The 21580-nt window shown below is 41.3% G+C and overlaps 1 protein-coding gene and 1 pseudogene across 17 annotated transcripts in view; one reads left to right on the top strand and one right to left on the bottom strand.

Annotated features, from left to right (window-relative positions):
• LOC105463142 (sorting nexin 24) overlaps positions 1-21580 on the top strand; it is a 194363-nt gene that overhangs the window by 85057 nt on the left and 87726 nt on the right. For 14 of the 17 annotated variants that reach the window (XR_011624725.1, XR_011624719.1, XR_011624718.1 and 11 more), the window contains one exon: positions 18441-18524. Coding sequence is in view for 6 of the 17 variants with exons in the window: in XM_011710098.3 (XP_011708400.1) it covers positions 18441-18524 (84 nt within the window). In the remaining 11 variants the exon portion in view is untranslated. Of the gene's footprint in view, positions 1-13950; positions 14150-18440; positions 18525-21580 lie in introns of all 17 variants that reach the window. The other 3 variants (XR_011624721.1, XR_011624722.1, XR_011624720.1) reach the window with 1 other exon arrangement.
• On the bottom strand, positions 5537-5830 carry LOC139363784 (cytochrome c oxidase assembly factor 3 homolog, mitochondrial pseudogene; annotated as a pseudogene).

The following is a 21580-nucleotide window of genomic DNA, read 5'->3' as shown; positions in this document are numbered from 1 at the left end:
AGTACCTTCTCTCCTATAGAGATGTATAAATGTGGTTATTGTTACTTCATGATCATTTTCCCTATCTATCAACAGCTTCCCCCGCACTGATAAAGGAACAGTTGTAGCAATGGTTTTATTTTGTTTGTTTGTTTTTTGTTTTTTGTTTTTTTTACATAAGAAAGTGGCAGTCTTTTATTGCAAATATGCACACACTCTCGGGTGAAGTTCTCTGGTCCTCAGGTGTGGGGGGGCCAGGGAAGTCGCACCTGCGCTCTCGGGTGATGTTCTCTGGTCCACAAATGCGGGGGCCGAAGAAGTCACCCCGGCTCCGGCCGGCGGCGGGCTTTTATGCCTGGGAGCTGGAAGGGGAGGAGTTCGGGGCGTGTGTGTAGGAGTGGCTTCTTGAATTTCGGTGTCCTCGGCTTGACGTCATTCTGCGCATGCTCAGTTGATTTGGTTCTTTTCCCGGGCGCGGGAAAATCTGTGAAGAAGAACCCGGAAACAACAGGGACTGCTCCATCTTGTTCACCTTCCTCCATCTTGTCCCTTTTCCTTCACCCAAACAGTCCAACCTCTTATTGATTATAAGAATTTAGGGCGCCGTGGTCTGTCTGGCTGCTTCCTGCTGTTAAGGGGCGTAGTTAGGGTCTGAGGTTGGCAGTTGGGTGTAGGGATGCAGGAGCATTTGGTTGAAGGTGACTCGGGTGATCTCTTGGACCTTGGCTCGGAGAAATTTTATTAGAATGGGAGCAAGACATAACATAAGGCAGAGGATTAGTATGGGAATTAGGAATGGAAGCATCTGCTGTACTACAGGCAGTAGCCATACCGGTGGTCCGGGGGTTAAGGGGGCGTTAAATTGTTGAAGCTAGGGAAACCCCGATAATTAAGGGAAGAAAAACAGCCCGCTTTTGGGTGTTATTGCTGGAGCTGAGCTGGGAAGCTAGTTCAGACAATTCTCCTTCGCTATATAGGGTTAAGCTAGGCACTGAAGATACCGGAACGCAAAGGGACTGGGTGATGGAGGTATGGTTAAGAGTTTTAGATAGAGTTTGGTTACACCAAAAGTAGCCTCCAACAGGGGCCGTCTGGGTCCTGCTGGGAGCTTATGTGCAATTACACCATGAAGAGTTTGGCGTAGAGTAGCAAAAAGGAATCTCTGTCTCACTCTGTCTCTCTTCATCTCTCTGTTCATCTCTGTATCTCTTCATCTATCTCTCTCTGTCTCTCTTCATCTCTGTCTCTCCTCATCTGTCTCTCTCTATCTCTGTCTCTCTCCATCTCTGTCTCACTTTGTCTCTCTTCATCTCTGTCTCTCCCCATCTCTGTCTTTGTCTCTTTCCACCTCTGTCTCTCTCTCTGTCTCTCTCCATCTCTGTCTCTCCCCATCTCTGTCTTTCTCCATCTCTATCTCTTCATCTCTGTCTCTGTCCATCTCTGCCTCTCTCTGTCTCTGTCTGTATCTCTTTGTCTCCATCTCCATCTCCGTCTCTCCACCTCCAGCTCACCAAGGCTGCTCCCCTCACCAACTCCCCTACCTCCTGGCTTCTCCCTATCTCTGACTCAACAGGGACTGAGTGCCGCAGAGGCCCTTGGGGAGGTCTGGGCTTTCTACTGCCTTCTGGTTACAGCCTCTCCTTCCCTGTATCTGTCCTTCATCCTGGCCTAATGAGTCCACATTTTATTTAGGGAGAGGGCAGAGTGACAACCCTGGGTGGGAGGGGGGGCGGACAATCTGCAGTGCCCTGCATGACTGAGTGTATCTGGTTGTCTGTAGACCAGGTTTAGAATCTCCATACAAAGTTAGGATTAGTAGGAGTAACTAGGGGAATTAGAGTGAACCATAATAATGATGACAAAGGTGTAGAGGGTAGGTTCAACATTGCCGAAATCACAAAGGGCACCCTGCCAAGCTAGGTCTTCTATGAGAGTAAAAAGTTGGGAAACCTACTGGTTGGGGGATGGGTCGGGAAGGAGGGTGTCTATGGGGTTTATGAGGGAAAAGTCAGTTAAGATGAAGAATGGTGAGGAAGCGGGAAAATTTGAGGAGGGTGTTGATCCTTGAGTAGAACCTGGCCACCTGGAGAAAGGGAAGGGGAATAGATGTTTTGAGTTAGGTTAAGATGTCTCATCCCAAGAGGGGGGTGGGACAAGAGGGCATGATGAGGAGAGAGTGGGCAAAGCATGCATATAGTCCAGGCAGTAATTTAACATTGGGGTCTGGTGAGGGTTAGACGGTTTACCATCTACCCTAACTACTGAGATAGTGGATGGCTGGCTAGGACCTCCATAGGTTGACAAAACAGAATAGGTAGCCTCCGTATTGATGAGAAAAGAAATTGGCTTACCCGCTACCTGAAGAGTTACCCTAGGCTCAGCGAGGGTGACAGGGGTCTCCGAGTGTGGGCACCGTCAGTCGTTGTCCAGGTGTAGGAGCTGGAAGGAGCCTTCCGACCCTTGAGGAGAGGCACCACGTTGAGGCGCAATGCCTGCCCTGCTGGCGGGGCAATCAGACTTCCAGTGTCCTTCCTGTTGGCAGGTTGGGCACGGCGTGGTAGGCAGGCAAGGATTTGGACACCTTTTTTCCTAATGCCCAGTTGTGCCACACTTAAAGCATGGGCCAGACGGAGTGGCCGGCTTGGCCTGGGGACGCTGGTTTGCCCAGTGTCCTGGGTCTCCGCATTTATAGCAGGAGCCCTTGGGAGACTTGCCCTGTGTCTTCCCTGCCGGCAGAGTGGGCAACGCTGGTTGGAGGGCAGCCACTAGAGCTTGCGCCTGAAGCACAGCCCTTCTTTTCTCCTTGTCTAGCTCTGCGGCCTCAGCTGCTTCTTCTCTGGAGTTAAAAACTTTAAAAGCCAATTTTACTAAGTCCTGTATGGGGGTTTGAGGCCCATCTTCAACCTTTTTTAGCTTTTTTCGAATATCTGAGGCTGACTGGGAGATAAAATAGGAGGCTAGGACAGCTGCCCCAGCTGGGGAAGTGGGCTAGCTGGGTAAATTGGGCCAGTGCCTCTGTAAGGCGATTTAGGAAGGAAGCCGGGTTCTCATCTGGGTGTTGGATAATTTCCTTTAATTTATCAAAGTTGACCACTTTGTTAGAGGCTGCCTGCATACCGGCTAAGAGACACTGAATCATGATGTCCTTCCTACGGCGGCCAGGCTGCTGCGGTTGGTAATCTCAATCTGGTTCTATGGATGGGACAGCCATCTCTCCTAACAGGACGGTGGCGTCGGTTAAATGCCATTGATCTGCATGTTGCCTGGAGGCTGCGAGTATGCACTCTCTTTCCTCTGGGTTAAGAGTGGAAGTAAGAATGACATGTAAGTCATGCCAGGTAAGGTTATATGCTCTGGCCTAGGTATCAAAACTCTTTGGAATATTAGGTGGGGTTGGCTGAGAAGTTGCTAAGTCGTTCTTCAGTTTTGGAAAGGTCAGCCAAGGAAAAGGGGACGTGGACTCTAACCACGCCTTTGGCTCCAGCAACTTCTCGGGGTGGGGGAGGGGGCAACAAACTAGCAGGGGAGGTTGGAACAGACTGACCAGTAGGGTAGGTTAAGACAGGCTGACTGGTAGAGGGGGTTGGGGCAGGCTGACTGGTAGAGGGCTGACTAATGGGGGCCGCTACCGCGGTCTTGGAGCGAGTGTGGGCGGAAATGGGAGAGGTAAGAGGAGTGGCTGAGGGAGGAGTGTCGGGAGGGGCGGTAGGAAGTCCATAGGGAGGGGGGTTGGAAAGTTGGGAGGGAGGTCGCCTGCCGTCAGCCCCATCTGAAATGGAGGTGGAGTCCTCCTCAGTTGCTGAGGTGGGGGCCAAGGGCCGGGTTTAGGGGTTTAGGCTAACAAGACCTGGGCCATTTAACACCAGGCGCACAGGTCTGGATGAGAGCTCAAGTCCTAAAAGCCTTGGACATAGATAATTTCTGACCACTTTCCAAGCCTCTGGCAGAAATTAGAGAGATCTAATAGAATGTTATAGTCAAGTGTGCCGTCTGGTGGCCATTGAGATTGGTTGTCTAATTTATACTGCCACCATGCCACAGTGGAGAGGTTTCGATTGTGAGGTTCCCATTGTTTAACCACCAGAAATGGAAACCGACCTCACACAGTGGCAAAGCGTCCTTTGCCGCTGCTAGAGACAGGGGGCTCCTGGAGCCACTAACAGAGAATTGAGGAACTTCAAGACGGACGTCTCCGGGTTGAAGACCTCACTGCGCCACAGGGTAGCTACGTCCTTGGGCGTACGTACGACTCCAGGCCAAGGACACGGAAACGGACGGAGATGGTTAACAAAGGGGAGTACTCACCGAAGGAGAAATTCTCAGAGTGGCACCAGTGGGAGGCTGGAACACTTGTTCGGTGTTCGTGGCTGGTTGGGTTGGGAGCCGGTTCGCTGGGAAGGAGGTTCGTTAGACCCCTAGGGAATGTTGAGGAAGGGTCTCCTCCTGGGTCAGGTTTCGGCACCAACTGTTTTAATTTAATTTAATTTAATTTAGGAGAGCTAAATAATTAAACATGAGGCCAAAGTACATAAGAAAGTGGCAGTCTTTTATTGCAAATATGCATACACTCTCAGACGAGGTTCTCTGGTCCTCAGGTGTGGGGGGCCAGGGAAGTCGCGCCGGCGCTCTCGGGTGATGTTCTCCGGTCCACAAATGCGGGGGCCGAAGAAGTCACCAGCAATGGTTTTAATAATATGAATAGGTAGCATTGTTTAGATTCTTGCTAAGTACTAGATAGTGTTTTAATGATTTGCATGGATAATTACATTTGATCTTTGCAACACATCTATGTGATAGGTGTCATTATAAACTCCATGCTATAGGTGAGGAAACTGAAGGTTGTACACGTTAAACAACTTGCTCCAAATCATAGAGTATTAGCAGAGCCCAGAGAGAGCAGAGGAAGACACAATATTCAAATCCAGGCAGTTTGACTCAAGAACTAGAACTCCTAACCACTGCATTATACTGCAAATCTTATAGGTTAAATTAATGATATCATTATTGTAATTTGTGCATATTTGGGACTAAACAGGTTTTTAGTAGGCTGACATTAAACCTATCTTTTATCGTTTATACTGATTCTGTGGGAATTTTTTTTTTTTTTTCCAGGAGAATGACTCAGTTTATTATTCTCAATTTGACACCCTATCTATCCCACTTTAGGCTCAAACACTGCACAGAGCTGCCACGCCTAACCTCATAACAATCGCATTCCTGGAAGGTGAAGGGGGTAAACCACAAAGTCAGAAACTGGGAAAAGCCACGGTCGCACGCACACCTCTCAAGGAAACAAACTACAAGAAAGGGCTCAGTCATTGTACATAGCAAGTGTGCAGTAGGCAAAGTTCTGTTCTTTTGACAGTGGCCAAATGCTTAAGTCCCTGGTTTCTTGGGATCGATCATGGCCCAAGGTTAGTAAGAAGGCCAACAATGTTGTGAGCAGGAGTCAATTTCTACAGGGTCATGGGTCGTCATCCACCATGTGAAGGGGCTCCAGCAGGTTGGACATGATCAATACCCATCCAGATTAGCATCCTGACGCCCTTGCCAGAGCTCAGGCTCGGGCAACTTTGGCCTCGTCTTCTAGCTCATCTAGGAAACGCTCCTGGGAAATCGAGTAGAAGGTGTAACCATAAATAGCTAACACCAGGGCCCCGATGCCTAGGCAGGTCACGATGTTCCGGGTCTGCCGCCGCTGTAGGACCTCCTGCCACTGGGCAAGCTGCGTCCGCGGCATGGAATGCAGTTGCTCGGGTGTCTGCTTCTCCCGAGTCGGGTCGATAAGCTGAGCGAACGGGGCCTCTCCACGCTTAGCATCCAGAGGGTCACCAGCTCCCGAAGCCGCCATGTTGCCGCTCCTCCCTTCGCGGTGCCCTCTGTGGGAAAATTTGTGCTGAGTTTTAAACCATATGAAAAAGGGATTTTGGGGACACAATCCATTTATTAATTGGGGAATACCAGTATTTCCTTGAATCCTGGATTCAACATCTTAGGGAGAACATTGACAGACTGTGTTTTATTCTAGAAGGTATAGTACAAGACCTGAAAACTATGTCATCTGAAAGACAGGTATAGGAGTTAGAAAAGTTTAATTTGGAAGAGAAAGACATTTAAAATGAAACAAAATCTTCTCATTGCTGAAATGATAAAACCGTAAACTCTATATGATCTAAAGGCCCCTATTTGGCTTCTGTTTCTAGGGGATCAGATCCAGTCTTCATTCACACTCTAATGACACCCAAATTTATATGTCTAGTTAAGACCAGACTTGTCAACTCAGTCCTCTGAAGCATCTCCACATCCTGTCTAATGTGCATGTCAAACTTAGCATGGCCAGTGCTGAGGTCTTACTTGCCACCATAAACTAGTTGATGCAGATGTCCCCAGCCAGTCGATGGTGGCATCACCATCCTTGCAGTTGCTCAGACCAAAAACCTCACCATTACATTTCATTCTTCTCTCACTTTCTCCCTTTTGCTTTTATGTACTTTTACATAATATTTTCATATATTTTTACATTTTTCCACATCAGTCATCAGCTTATCCTGTTGGTTCTCCTTTCACTCACCTCTTCCCACTACCACTCAGACCTTCCCTCTAACTGTTCTCTCTCTGGATCACTCTTGGCACACAATGGTAATGCTGAAAGTTAAATTAGAATCTGTGACTATTCACTTTTCCATCTGCCTGGACCAACCTCCTCCCGTCCCAGGTAGACTCAGGACTCCTGCCCTCCTGCCATTCAGGTCTGTAGTGAATGAAATAATGGATCTTCAACAATGTTCACACCATAATCCCCAGAACCTCTGAAAATGTTACCTTACATGCAGAAGGGACTTTGTGGAAGAGTTTAAAGTTAAGGACCTTGACATAAGGGAGATCTTCCTGGCTTATCCCGGTGGGCCCAGTGGAATCACATGAGTCCTTGTAAGTGGAAGGGGAAAGCAGAAGAGTAGGTTAGAGAAATGTGACAAGGGAGTGGCGTGAGCAACTGTTACTGGCCTTGAAGATGGAGAAAGGGGCTTATGATTCCAGGAATGTAGTCGGCTTTTAGGAGCTGGAAACAGCCAGCAAAAAAAGTGGGGGCCTCAGTCTCACAACTGCAGGGATCTTATTGCAGGAACCTGTTATCACCTAGAACCTCTGCAGTCACACAGCCCTGCCAGTACCTTGATTTTAGCCCATGAGACTTGAACAGAGAAACCAACCAAGCCCATTGGACTTCTGATCTGTAGTACTGTGAGATAAGTGGGTATTGTGTTTATTACAGCAAGAATAGAAAACCATACAAGGTCTCTGCTCAAGTATTATTTTACCATCAAGACCTCACCCAAAATTATAGCCATACACTCATCCAGGCCCTCTCTGTCCCTATTACCCTGGTTTATTTTTCTCTGTAGCGCTAATATGCGTTAATTTGTGTGATTGTCTTTGTCCTACCCTCCACCCTCATTAAAATGTAAGCAAGCTCTGTTAGGGGTTTTTATCTGTGTTCATCGTTGTATCTCCAGTGACTAGCTCTGAACCTGGCACGTGGTAGACCGTTAATACTTATAGAGAAGATGAGGGGAGTTAGCCTTTTGCTCCCTTTCCAGCCTCCTTCAGAGGTGTGTCTTCACTGCCTGGCTGTACCACAGTCAGCTGCTTCCAGCCTCTCACCTGCTGCTTCAGGGCTTTTGCACATGCTCTGCCCACAGTGCTTGTCCCTCCTCTTTGCCTGCTTTCCCTGTAGTCTATTCTGAAGCATTAACTCTTTAGGAAAAACTTCCCAGGTCCCTGAGAGCAAATCCTGTCCTCTCTTATTAAAAACTGTTTCCAAGGCATATTCATTTGAGGGGAAAAAGAAGCATTTTATATTGAGTATAGCTCCAATAGCCTTTTTTTTTCTCTAGAGACAGGTTGTCATTTTGTCGTCCAGGCTGGAGTGCAATGGCACAATCATAGCTCACCGCAGCCTCGAGCACTTGCTCTCAAGCAATCCTTCTGCCTTGCTGCCCAGGTAGCTGGGACTGCAGGCACTCACCGTCATGCCTGTTTAATAGTTTTTTTCCTTTGGTAAAGACAGTGTCTCACTATGTTGCCCAGGCTGTTCTCAAAACTCCTGGGTTCAAGCGATCCTCCTGCATTCAAGCGATCCTCCCACTTTGGCCTTCCAAAGCACTAGGATTATAGACGTGAGGCACCACATCTGGCCCAGATAGCTTTTTAGACATCTGCTTTACAGCACACATAGTCCATTATAGCATAGCCATAGTCTTAGCCTTCATGGTGCTTACAGAGAAGAGATTAAGTGATATAGTAATCAAAACAATTCATAATTATATCATGTTAGCTGCTGCTTCTTTTGCTATTAATGCAGAGAATAGCAAAGTGCCTGGCACAAACCTCAATAAATATCTGTGGAAATACATCAGTGAATTTCATAAGAACATGATAGCTGTATTTAAAAAAAGTCAGCATTTATTACATTTATTGTAGTATAACTTTAGAAGACAGAAATTTGATTATTTTTTCCTGATTGTAAGAATAGTATATACTCTAATGAAAATTTTAGATTACAGAGAAAATTATAATAATTCGTAATCCTTCCATTCAGGCATCATTTTGACTTTGTTGTATTTGTTGTCTTTCGATGCATATTTTATGTAGTCAACAGCACAGTGTGAATAAATTATTTTATCCTGCTTTTTCATTAATACTGTATTACAAATACTTTCTTTTTTTATATATATATATATATATATATTTTTTTTTTTTTTTTTTTTGAGATGGAGTCTCGCTCTGTCGCCCAGGCTGGAGTGCAGTGGCGCGATCTCGGCTCACTGCAAGCTCCGCCTCCCGGGTTCCCGCCATTCTCCTGCCTCAGCCTCCTGAGTAGCTGGGACTACAGGTGCCCGCCACCGCGCCCAGCTAATTTTTTGTATTTTTAGTAGAGACGGGGTTTCACCGTGGTCTCGATCTCCTGACCTTGTGATCCGCCCGCCTTGGCCTCCCAAAGTGCTGGGATTACAGGCGTGAGCCACCGCGCCCGGCCACAAATACTTTCTTAAAACAGCGTTGTAGGTTCCTCTTTTCCCTAAAAAAATTCTCCTAAAAAGTACAGGTTATTTGGGGCATATAGTACATATCTGTGTGAAATAGTCAATAGGATTATATTTGGTAATACTGAAAGTTAAATTAGAATCTGTGACTATACTTTATGTAATCTGATCATGCCATTTAGATGCTGTCTTTAAGTAGAGGTATGGGAGGCAGTGATGCCTGAAGTTTCAGCAGGCTCTGGAATGAAGGTGAGATTTTACTTGAATGCTGAAAGGAGGATAGGACAGGAGTCCTGGGCCTGGAAAGGCTCACCTGTAAGCAGAGGTGACCCAGCTCTGTGCAGGTGGTGCCCAGAGTGGAGAATTCAAGAAGAAATTGCTTCTGATTTGCTCTTCCGGGACAGCTATGGAAACAAGGGTGTGTTGATGGGTTGGAACAGATACTGGAAGATTTTGGAAGTAGGTGCAAGAGTTAGTATGATTTGTAGAAGGTACGGGCTTGTGATAAGGAGGTGCAATCTATAGCTAAGAAGTTTTGAGAGAATAAAGATGGATTCTTTTGCTTCTCTATATGACAAGCTATTTCAACCACAAATCTCTTCTTTGACTAGCCTGTAAAGAAGGCTGTCCTGAAATGCCCATGAAAACCATTGTCTGCTTTCTGCTGGAGACTTTGTCAACTTATTCATAATTTACAGTAATTACTTCTATTTCAAAATATCTTACAAAGCACCAAGACATTTATTATCCAACAAACTAGTACAGTAGACATGGTTTTTGTCATTCTTATTTTATTGATGAAGATGCTATGACTCAAAGATATTTTGAGATTTGCCCAAATTTATATACCTTTCTTACTCTTCTTCACAACTTGCTTTGCAATAGTGGAGATAAAATTTATTTTTATTATTGCAAAGCAAGTTGTGAGGAAGAATAAGAAAGGTATATAAAAGCTATATGATAGCAGCTATCTTCTAGAATGTTTCATTGAGTAACACAATGTGTGATTTTTTATTGTCACAACTCAGGTAAGCAAAGAACCAGCAGTGTTCATATTTTATAGAAAATCTTAAGTCAAAGTTATATGATATTGAAACTAGTGAAAAACTATATAGCCAGTCAGCACGTATGACCTGATACATTTTGAGTGCATTTTTTCCCTCACACGGATTTGATTGGTTTTGTGTCATATTGATGCAGCTTAAGAGGAGAAGAAAAATGAAGACTTTTCATACTCAATTCATCACTCAAGGAGATGCAGGTACAATTAGTACTAAGGTTTATACTGAAAACCTGGAATCCTATAAGTATCTGGAATCCTATAAATATCAGTGAACTCAAGAAAATTTTTTCTTTATGACCAGAAGGATTCAAAACATTTAGCAGGTATCATTCTAGGATGTCTGAAAGTAATATAGCGTGTGGAAAAAGTCCCAGCACTGCGTAAACATGTAAAAGGAAAAGATAAAATGTGTCTAGAACCTTCCAGAATCAGAAGTTATTTTAAAAGTTGCTGGTTTGTTTAAAGCACCATGATTCTAAATAACGTATCTGTATCTCCGTTTCTTGATGTCGGTATCTTTGAAAACGTCCACTGTCCCTGCATTTTAAAAGCTGGATTTAGCTTACTCTACCCATGTATTTGTCTCCTTTCAGCACTCAGTTTTCACTACGTATATGATTTTAATTTCATCAATTTTTTAAACTAATATTACAATTTTTTCTATTGGTTACTTTGCAATTTGAATTTTTTTCTTTATTCACCAACTTTTAGCAGTATTCTCGGACTACCAATTATGCAAGAGGAGAAAATCTGCACCCCGTTCACTTTCTTTCACCTGGTCCCTCCGCAATTCATCTTTTATCTTCTGCTTTGTATGCCATTTTATACTGACAGGGTTTTAGGATATTTACAATATGTTCTATAAAAATAACTGTCTTCTATGCTGTATAGATTGATTCCAAAACCTTAGCACCATAATTAATGTTTCCAGTATTATAATTATATATATATATGTGTACGTATATTTATTTATATTTTCACGGAATAATCAAGAAGTGTATTTGGAACTGCAGAGAAGAAAATGTTGCCTTATAAATTACTAAGTCTGTACTGCTCAGTGGGAAATATTTCAAGTGTTATGCCAAATGGACACTCTTTTCTTATTATTCTGTAAACTGCACCAAATCATATTACATTTAGTCTGCTTCATATTTGGACCATTACATTGTATATAGTTTTGTTTATTTTTCTTGAAATTTTTAAGTAACTTTTTTTCTTGACAGAGAAAGATAAATGCTTTGACACTATCACTAAAACCTTATAATTTGTATTAATCATATATTTTTTTTTTTTCCACAAACGCCTTCTTCTTGGAGCTCTCTGGCTCTTATTCTAATTTGAACACTTTTAAGACTGCAAAGCTACATTTTAGGATTTTTTTTCTCCACTTTGTTTCTAGGTTAGGTCCACAGTCTTGGCTTCTTTTGTGAATTCCTTTTTTTTTTTTTCTTTTTTTTTTAATATTGAAAGAAGGTTCCTGGATGTGTACCTAATAAACCATTTGTGCTCCTGCATGTCTGAAAATAACATTTTTCCTTGCCCTTGGTGGAAGATTTGACTAGATATGGAATTCTACATTAAAGCTCATGCACTATCAAACTTTGAAGACATTTGGAGCTAAAATTTTGAACAGGTTTTCTATGGATTTCTTTTGTTTCTCTGCGTGCCAAGCACCTTTGACTACAAATCTTTCTAGAGAGGAGAACAACAGAGCAGCCTGTGAGAAGATGCCTCCAAGTGGCCTAGAATCCCTTGTGTGCTTCCTGCTGGGCACTTCATCAGCCTTTTCTTGACTAGCAGTCTCTTCCTTTGGATTTATCTTTCCATTGGTAGTTCTACACCTTCAGTAAATTTTTCAAAAAAGATGTTTGGGTTATGTGTTTTTTGAGTTTTCCTGCAAACTGAGATTGACTTTTTGTTGTCTTTATACATGAATAATAATTTAGATGACTGTTAAATAATATTCTCATGAAACTCCGCAGGCATTGCTCTACTTTTTCTGGCAATTAGCGTGTCAGAGAAAAAGTTTAGGGTCATCCTGATCTTTGTTTCTGCTTTTTGCACCTGTATATTACCTGTATATTTTGGTTATGCTGGTAATTAAAAACAAATTCTAGGGTGGGTAGTTGTGAATATCCTTGTCTTGTTTTTCCCTGGGATATATAAACCCTTTTGATCTTTCCAGCTTAAGAAAGTTGAATTTCTTTTGTCTTTGATTTTTGCTCTTGCTCTAATTTTTTTGTTCTTTCATCAGGGATTCTTCTCATTGTAGTGTGGATATTCATTCTCTGTCTTTCATCCATGATCTTCCTGATGTTCTTTTTGGTATCATGAATTTTCTTTCGAAAGCAGAATCATATCAATACACACACACTTACATTTAATCATGTTCAACTCTTACACAGGTATTCTGTTGTGGCAATTATGGTGAGTTCTTACCTAATATCAGTAGGTTCTTGGAAACTGCAACTTGAAGTGAAATGACATACAGCAGGTCCTTGAATCATGTCGTTTTGTTAGGAAGTTGATGAGGAAAAAATTGATTTTGTTATATGTGCTTCAAGTCCCAGTTTCCAAAAACCTCTATCAGCAACGTTAAGTGAGGGCTTACTATATAGAGAGAATTATTTTTTGAAGTAGTGGTTTGTTTGTAGCAGCATGTCTTTTTCTTAAAAACTTTATAAAATTTCTGAAATTTAGATATTTTTGAAATATGAGGAAAAAGCTTCTTCCCCCTACCCTAAATAGTATGATTAAATTAGTAATTTCTCTTGCTTTATCAATGTGGCATCTTACAATGGAGGAAACATGACTTAAGGCTCAGAATAGGAACAAATCAAATTTTTATGCTAGTTTTTAAAAATGTAAATGTACTTAGAAATCAAATACCATAATAAATCTTTACAATTAGAGGTTTTCTTATTTTTGTACCCTCGTAAAAACTGTGTGTGTTGTGAATTAATACCTTGCTAAGTACCTGCATTAATACCCTGCTGAGCACCTGACAATAGGCACACAAGAAGTGGCACTTTTAGAGATTCAACTTTTTATAGTAGAATAACTACCTTCTTTATTTTATTATCTTGACTGTTTATTCCTACTAAAGAAGGAGAATGTTGATTTCAAGCTTTGCTTTAATATTTGGTGCATCTTGTTCTGATGAACAAGTATTAAATATACATATATATGCATGTGTGTATATATATATATATATTTATGAAAAGTCGTATTCTAAGCAGATAGTTGTGTTCATGTATATTTCAGATTCCCAGTGTAACAATACACTGGCCTAAACTACTTGGAACCTTGGGCTTAAATCTTTATTTGTATATAGAACCCCCGTCTGTATTTGGCAGGCACTTGAATTATTTATTAGATATCTTCAATCTGTTATAGAGAATACTTTTCCTTTTTTCTTTTTTTTTTTTTTTTTTTTGCTTTAGAAGTGATCAACCTTGTAATGTATAAGTTTCTGAAAGAGAGAGACCATTCAACCTGGAATATAAGTTAAGTCCTTCCTTAGCTTAAGTTTATTTTATTTATTAGATATATTCCTGAAAATTAGGGTATAAACCCATATTTTGAACTATTTTATCCTTGGCTTCTAGTATAATTTCAGAGATATTACCACAAAAGAAAAAAAGTTGGCTCTGACATGTAATAAAAACCACACTTGGGGATCAGATTCTTCCCTTTAAAGTAATGGCATTTGTTTTCCTTTTCAATTCTATTGACTTAATGTCTCTAGAACTGTGGCAAAAATTTAGTCAAATGAACAGAATGATTTTTGTTTTGTTAAGCAAACCTAAATGGAATCCTTAATACATTTATTTAATTACATGCAGCTTCCCTTACTTTATACAGGGGGGATTTCTGGAAAACTCTGAGGAAAGATGTCTCTAGGAATAGAAAACCAAACAGGCAAGTCAAAGCCAGGCGCAGTGGCATGGGCCTGTAATCCCACCTACTGGGGAAGCTGAGATGGGAAGATCACTTGAGCCCAGGAGTTTGAGTCCAGCTTGAGCAACATAACTAAGTAAATGAATACAATAAAAATAAACAGGTAGGTCAGGCTTATATATAATTTTATGTGAGATAGTTGGAATGGAAACTTATGCCACCATACATGCTTGTCAAAATATGCCCAATTAATTCTCATTTTAGCTGGGCACGGTGGCTCACGCCTGTAATCCCAGCACTTTGAGAAGCCAAGGCGGACGGATCACGAGGTCAGGAGATTGAGACCATCCTGGCTAACACGGTGAAACCCCGTCTGTGCTAAAAATACAAAAAATTAGCCGAGCGTGATGGCGGGTGCCTGTAGTCCCAGCTACTCGGGAGGCTGAGGCAGGAGAATGGCGTGAACCCGGGAGGCAGATGTTGCAGTGAGCCAAGATCGCGCCACTGCACTCCAGCCTGGGAGACAGAGGAAGACTCTGTCTCAAAAAAAAAAGAAAAAATTCTCATTTTATGCACCAGATTGGCCAAAGTAGGACTATGTTGACAAGGATGGACCAGACAGTCCTATTTATAACAGTGTAACTTAGTACATTGGAGGGGTGAAATCTGGCAACATTTTTGGTAATTTACATTTTGTTAATTTTACCTTGTTGGGTTCTAGATATTTTTATAGTCCTAAAAATATTCTTGAGCTTTGTTCTGGTATGTGGTTAAGTTACCCAGAAACAATTTGATCTCTTCAGACCTGGCTTTGAAGTGTTAAACTGGACTGAAACAGCTCATTTTCCCTGCTTCTGAGTTAAGAACCTTCAGGGTACTGTAACTAATGCCTCGTGAATTATGAGGTTTTCTGCCCCGGCTTTTGGACACAGGCACCATTGCCTGTTGCATGTGAGCTCTTAGCCCTGCTCACGCTAATCCTTTTCGTATCCTTGGATAGTTTACCCAATCTCACGTGCCGATCGGTTTTCACCTGAATACTTGAGGGAGACCTCCTCAGCTGCAGGCATTCTCCTGGGGTGCAGCTCCCTGTTCTCCATACTCCCAGCTCCCTTTCCTTAACTCAGGGGACCACAGGGCTCTACTGGGTGGAGTCCCCTTCCCTGGGCAGAGGCCTGCATAGCTTCTCTCTGGGCAGCAAGCTGAGGTTAATAGTAGGGCTCTCCTTGTTTGTTTCCTGTCTCTCACTGTCCTTCATTTCCCAATGTCCAATGTCCTGAGAGCCATTTTTCCCACATATTTTGTACACTTATTTAATTTGCCCAGTTTCAAGTGGGAGGCTACATCTCCTTCCTGTTACTCCATCTTGGCCAGAAGTGCCCTTGGTTTTCACCTTAAAGTGTGTGGGAGTTTTTTGTTGTTTGTTGTTGTTGTTGTTTTTTCAATAGGAGTAAAAACAGTCCTTGTCCACCCACAGCCAATCTGAAATTCCAGAGGCAGTACACTCAATTCTTTTTTTCCTTTTCTCTTAATTTTTTTGGTGATCTCTGCTCACCACAACCTCCACCTCCTCTCGCCTCAAGCAATTCTCCTGCCTCAGCCTCCCAAGTAGCTGGGATTACAGGCGCGCACCACCACACCGAGCTAATTTTTGTATTTTTAGTAGAGACAGGGTTTCATCATGTTGGCCAGGCTTGTCTTGAACTCCTGATCTCAGGTGATCCGCCCTCCTCAGCCTGCATAAAGGCTGACCTCTTGTCAGTCTTGTTCAGTGCTGAATCCCAGAGTCTAGAACAACTCCTGGGCTCCGTGGCTTGCAGGCCCTCAGTAAATATCTGTTGAATAAATAAACAGATGAATGGTGGATTCTGTGCTGAGTGCCTTCCCAGCACCATCTTGGAAGCTGTCACCTCACGAGGTGTATAATCACTACTAGGAGTTTGCCAGCAGAGTCAAGCAAGAAAAGGGATTTCCAGGCAGCAGGGACAACATATGTAGGAAAGTTGGAAAGACTTTACAAAAATGACCTGGCATGGTATTCAGGAAAATAGGATTTATTATTATTATTATTATTATTATTATTATTATTATTATTTGGAGACAGAGTCTCGTTCTGTTGCCTAGTCTGGAGTTCAGTGGTACGGTCTTGGCTCACTGCAACCTCTGCCTCCCGGATTCAAGCGATTCTCCTGCCTTAGCCTCCCAAGCAGCTGGGTCTACAGGCACACGCCACCACACCCAGCTAATTTTTGTATTTTTAGTAGAAATGGGGTTTCACCATATTGGCCAGGCTGGTCTCGAACTCCTGACCTCATGATCCACCTGCCTCGGCCTCCCAAAGTGCTGAGATTACAGACGTGAGCCATCGTGCCTGGCCGGATTTATTAAATTGACTCTGTTTCTTGCTTCACTTTGTCATGAAAGTCCTGATGAACAACTTCCTTTCCAAGATATTTTCCCAGAATTTAGAAGAACAAAGTCTTGATAGTATTAGGCATATTGTGTGTTCTTTCAATTGTAATGTTATAAAATATAAGAATTAAAGTTTATCACAAACTTTCCTGTGGATGTGTGTACATCCACCCTCCCCCACCGCTCACTGTGAATTTAGTGCTTGTTAAGAGTAACTGTGGAATTTGGTAATGGAACCATCTGGTCAGTAGAAGAGATGACATTCCATGAAGCAGCCATTGTGTAATTTGTCTTACCCTGGCCTTCAAGGGGGGCCACTTTGAGGGGTGGGCAAGTAGGTAGAGGCTTGCCGAATTTTCAACCTTCTCCCTGTTTTACAGATTCTGTAGCTAATGTGCCAATTAAGGTGATGGTTTTGTGATAAAGCCTCAAGCAATAAGACCCAGAACATAACCTCATTTATTTCATAAAGCTCAGCAGATGGAAACTACTTTCATTGCTACATATTGTCCTGATAGTAAAAAAGGGGCTCTGTAGCCTATTTACCAAGCCCCCACGTTAAAGCTGTGCTTCTCTTGTTTGTTTTCTTGAGGTGTTTTCCTGATTCTATTTCTGGCAAGACCTTTGAAGAAGAGTAATTTTCTCTGGTGAATTAATAAACAGATTATTTTTCCTAAAAAATAATCTAAGAATTACTGAGAATTTGAAGCATATGCATATGGTTTCAGAAGAAAATATTTCTATTTGTTCACCAAAGGAAAGTATTTATTCAGGGGTATTTCTTGAAAAACAAAATGTTAATATAAAATATTGATTAAATTGTTAAAAATTTAACACTTAATAAAAGAGATTTCTTAAACTGAGTCATGCAGCAGAAGATTTTGTTTCTGATTCAAAGAAGCACAAAAATGCAAACAGATTTTATGTTTGATGACATAATTTCTGGATTTCTAAAATAGTCATACTTACATATAAGACAGAAATATAGAGCCATAGCAATCTATTTTCATAATGAAGATGTGCAACCTTGTATCTCACATGCCAAATTTAAGTAGTTCTTATTTTTAGACTAAAAGTAAGAATGCTTTTAATGCTTTTTAGTGTCATGTGATCTCTACAGTTTTGTATTTTTTTTAGAAGGGTGATTGAAATAGAAAATTAGGCTTATTAAGTAATTAAACAATATTCCTTCATCTTAGTGTTTCTAAACTCTCACTTAGCAAAACAGGAGTCAAATACAAACTTTTGCAATGACAGCTCCTCTTTAGATCCTGCCAACCATCCCTCCCCATCTGACCTTAACATTGTATTTTCATGACCATTTCACAATATTTCTCATCCCTTGTTTCCAGTCTTGACCCACTGACCTAAGAATCAAGAAAATGTCATGTTAGTGCCTACTAATTAGTGCACCCAGAGAGCCTTTTCATCTGGCCTTTCAACCTTGTGGAGCTAGGAGAACAAGCTGTCACTTGTATCATGCAGGGAAAATGAGCCTTTACTACATTTTCCCTGTTTTGCAAACAGCAGAATAAGCCCAGCTGAGACTAGAGATGAATATTCAGGTTAGAAAGACATTAACCTAAAATGCTCTGCTGTTTGCCTGATTGTCTTGTAAAGACACAGTACTGCCTACATTGAAATGCCCATAGTGAAATGCCACATGCCTGAGCTTTTTACCAGAGTACTCCTCTTGCAATACTCTGGTAAAGAGTATTTTTTCAGTGCTATCATGTTCACTTGGTGAAATCATTTTATGCAAAAAATATTATTTTATTAAAAAATTAGGTAGTTTTTTAATGCATGTAAGTTTCCCTTGTTTTTAGACAGGTTTTTGGAGAGTGTCGCACTTTGTTAGTGAGCCTTTGGTCCAAGTGCTCATTAATCAATGCTGTTGGGCCAGGGTCTCCTGAGCCTTCTGGGTTTTGGGGGATCAGCTACTATAATTAAAGGGATGAAATATATCATGGTCACAAACTTACCACATCAGACAATTGAAGGTTTTGAACTAATATAATTACTCTTTTAAATTTTTTCCTCAGGTGTTTAAGATAGAAGTGCTAATGAATGGAAGAAAACATTTTGTTGAAAAGAGATACAGTGAATTTCATGCTTTGCACAAAAAGGTAACTTGTTTTTTGTTTTTTTTTCTCTTTTCTCTATGAGGCAGATGGTATAATGTTAATACTCCTTTCTGTGATTCTAAGAGCATTGATATTTCTTGTGTTTGTATATGCATTTTCTTTTATCATGAAATAAATTTCTTTTTAGAATAAATTATTCAGTTCTTTAAAGGTATGCTTTCTGAATAGGTAGATTTTCTGTTAAGATTGTTTACATGTAAAAATCTGAGGCAGCAAGCTGTTTGCAGTATGTTGCATTCGACGTTACAGGTTCAGAAAGAATAAGACCCAGACCCTGTTTTATCCATGAAATGCACTTAATGTTCTTTACGGAATGGGGAGAAAAAGCAAATGATTATCTTATAGGAAGAAATTTATTAAACTCAGCTTATAACTTACATGTACCTGGAAAAGATCACATACATGTACTTGTGTATTCAAAGACTGGGGAACACAAGTTAAAAGAGGCTCTTAGCCTTTTTTTGAATTGTAAAGGGCCACTTTACAAAACTGATGTTTCGGCATTAGGATACACTTCTTTAAAAGTCTTAGATGAACGAAACAGAAAAGCAAAAGAAAGAGCTTGGAGAAACGGTTATTAAAGCATAGAAGAGTAAATGCTTCTTTATTTTCTACCTAAATTTAATTTTTTCTAGATTATAAATTATTATTGGTGTGCTGAAATTATTTTCATCTCTACAAATACCTCATGAAATTGCCCAGAAAAATCCCGTTAACAGGATAAACGTATAAACGTTAACAGGATATTAGTGAGAGATTAGTGAGACTGTTTCCTTCTCTTTTCTTTTAAAGGGGAGCTCTAAGATCAGTACACTTTTCTGTTAGGATGGCAGGGGATAATCCACATCTAGTTCTCCAGTTAGCACTTTGTTCAATCCAGTTTGACTTGGAAAAGAAACAGTACAGGTGAACACAGATTTAGACCAGGTGTTGCCAGTGACTTTACAAAGGCACCAACCCCAGGGTGCTCCAAAGAGAAACAAATCTGGAGTCTGGGGCTCACTTCCTTCCCAGGGAATTCTGTTTTTTTTGTGTGTGTTTTGGGAGGAAACAGATCCTAGTGAGGTTTCTTCTGGGTACCTGATGAAATAAGTCCCTGCTGTGGGATTAAAACCAGCACCCCCTGCCTTGCCAAGCCTCTGTTGACCAGTCTAGAGGAGGCAGCCTGTCACATGCAGGCCCCTTGCTAACCTTCCAAGTCAGCACCTAGGACTCCATGACCCTAGCACAGCCCAGCTGTACTCTCCAGATACTCAGGGACCAGCTCCACACCAGGCACAGCTGGGTGACTGCCAATTAGGCCTGCCCGGAGCACGAGGCTGCCCATGCTTCTGGAAGAGAGCCTTGTTCACCCTGTTCTCTGCTCTAATAGAGTTTATTTTCTTCTGCAGAGGAGGACCCTCTCCCCAGTGAGTATAGACAGTTCTTAGCTATTCATGGTCAAAAACATTCCTAGATTTTCCAGGATTCTCTCTCCTCTCAGTTTCTGCAGTTCTATTAATAATTTTATCTATTCTTATATAGTTAGGTCTACTAGCATTCATAGAATAGAAATTCTCAAATCTCTCAATTTTGAATATTGTTAGCAGCCTCGTTAAAATATTTGAGACAACTTTACAGAGACATAGAGATAAAAATAGCTTTGTGGAGCAGAGTTTTAGTTGGGATACACTGTCTAATGTTGTGTATTATCAAGGGGATAGCAGCTACTAAAAGTCTCCTTTACGTGCCCCCTTGTGATTGTATTAGATTTGGCAAAAAGGTAACTCTAAAAAGCCATGAAATACAAATAACGATGGGGTATAAAAGTAAACATAAATCTGTAATTTTGACTGTAAGATTGTGTGCTAAGAAGGGTTGAAATGAGTAAAAAATTTAATCAGAGTACTCGGGCTTGACTGACTGCTGCTGCCACATCGTGCAACCTTGCCCTTTTATTGCAGTTTTGGTACCCTCAATTTCCATATTTGAATCTCGTGACATGCTTTGAATGCTAAAGTTTAACATAAAATATTTTCCCTTTAAATGTAGTTGAATCTGTTGTTACTTAATTCTCTTGAAATATTTAACTATATTACACCTCCAAAAATTAGATTTGTTTATTAGCAAGCATGTATGTTGCCTTGTTTTAATAGGTGTTTCTTAGGTTTGCTTAGGAGTTGTAGTCCCTCTTTCAATAGAATTGGCTATTTATGTGCTTTCTCATTTATCTGCTAGTGTCTCGTTTGTTTTTGCTTATTAGTTTGTGTGGCCTATTAATACAATATTAGCCATTTACTGAAAGCATTTTTTCACAAGGGCCTTTTAATTTTGGTTATGACATTTATTTTAAATGTATGCAAGTTTTAAATTTTTATGTTTACTAATATGTCTGTTTTTACCCTTTCAGATTCTATCTTAAAATTAGTCATTTCTTCATGTGCTATGATGATTATTTGATTCTATTTTCTTTTAGTTTTTCTTTTAGTTGGTATTTTTCAAAATGTGAACTTTGAATTATCTAAGGGAAAATTGTTGGACAATACCCTAGATATACTGAATTAGAATTTTTGTGATGGAGCCCAATAATCTGCAGTACCCCAGATGATTAATGCCTGTTGAAGTTTGAGAATTCCTATAGTGTAATTATCACTTAGACACAACCCTTCCTAACCTACCTCCATCACATACACTGAAGTCACAAAGCTTAGAACCACACATCTCAAGGTTTTAAAGCTTCAAGTGTGTGCTTACTTTTCTGTTACCTTGCATTATCTTCCAAATTCTTACAATACACACTACTTAATTTTTCATTTTATTTTTCCTTTTTTTTGAGAAGGAGTCTTGCTCTTTTGCCCAGGCTGGAATGAAGTGGCTCAATCTCAGCTCACCTCAACCTCCACCTCCCAGGTTCAAGCAATTCTCCTGCCTCAGCCTCCCGAGTAGCTGGGATTACAGGCGCCTGCCACCACACCTGGCTAATTTTTGTATTTTTAGTAGAGACAGTGTTTCGCCATGTTGGCCAGGCTGGTTTCGAACTCCTGACTTCAGGTGATCCA

This window comes from Macaca nemestrina, chromosome 6 (assembly GCF_043159975.1).
Source record: "Macaca nemestrina isolate mMacNem1 chromosome 6, mMacNem.hap1, whole genome shotgun sequence".
Taxonomy (NCBI): Eukaryota; Metazoa; Chordata; class Mammalia; order Primates; family Cercopithecidae; genus Macaca; species Macaca nemestrina.
This window is presented reverse-complemented; position numbering and strand designations above follow the sequence as displayed.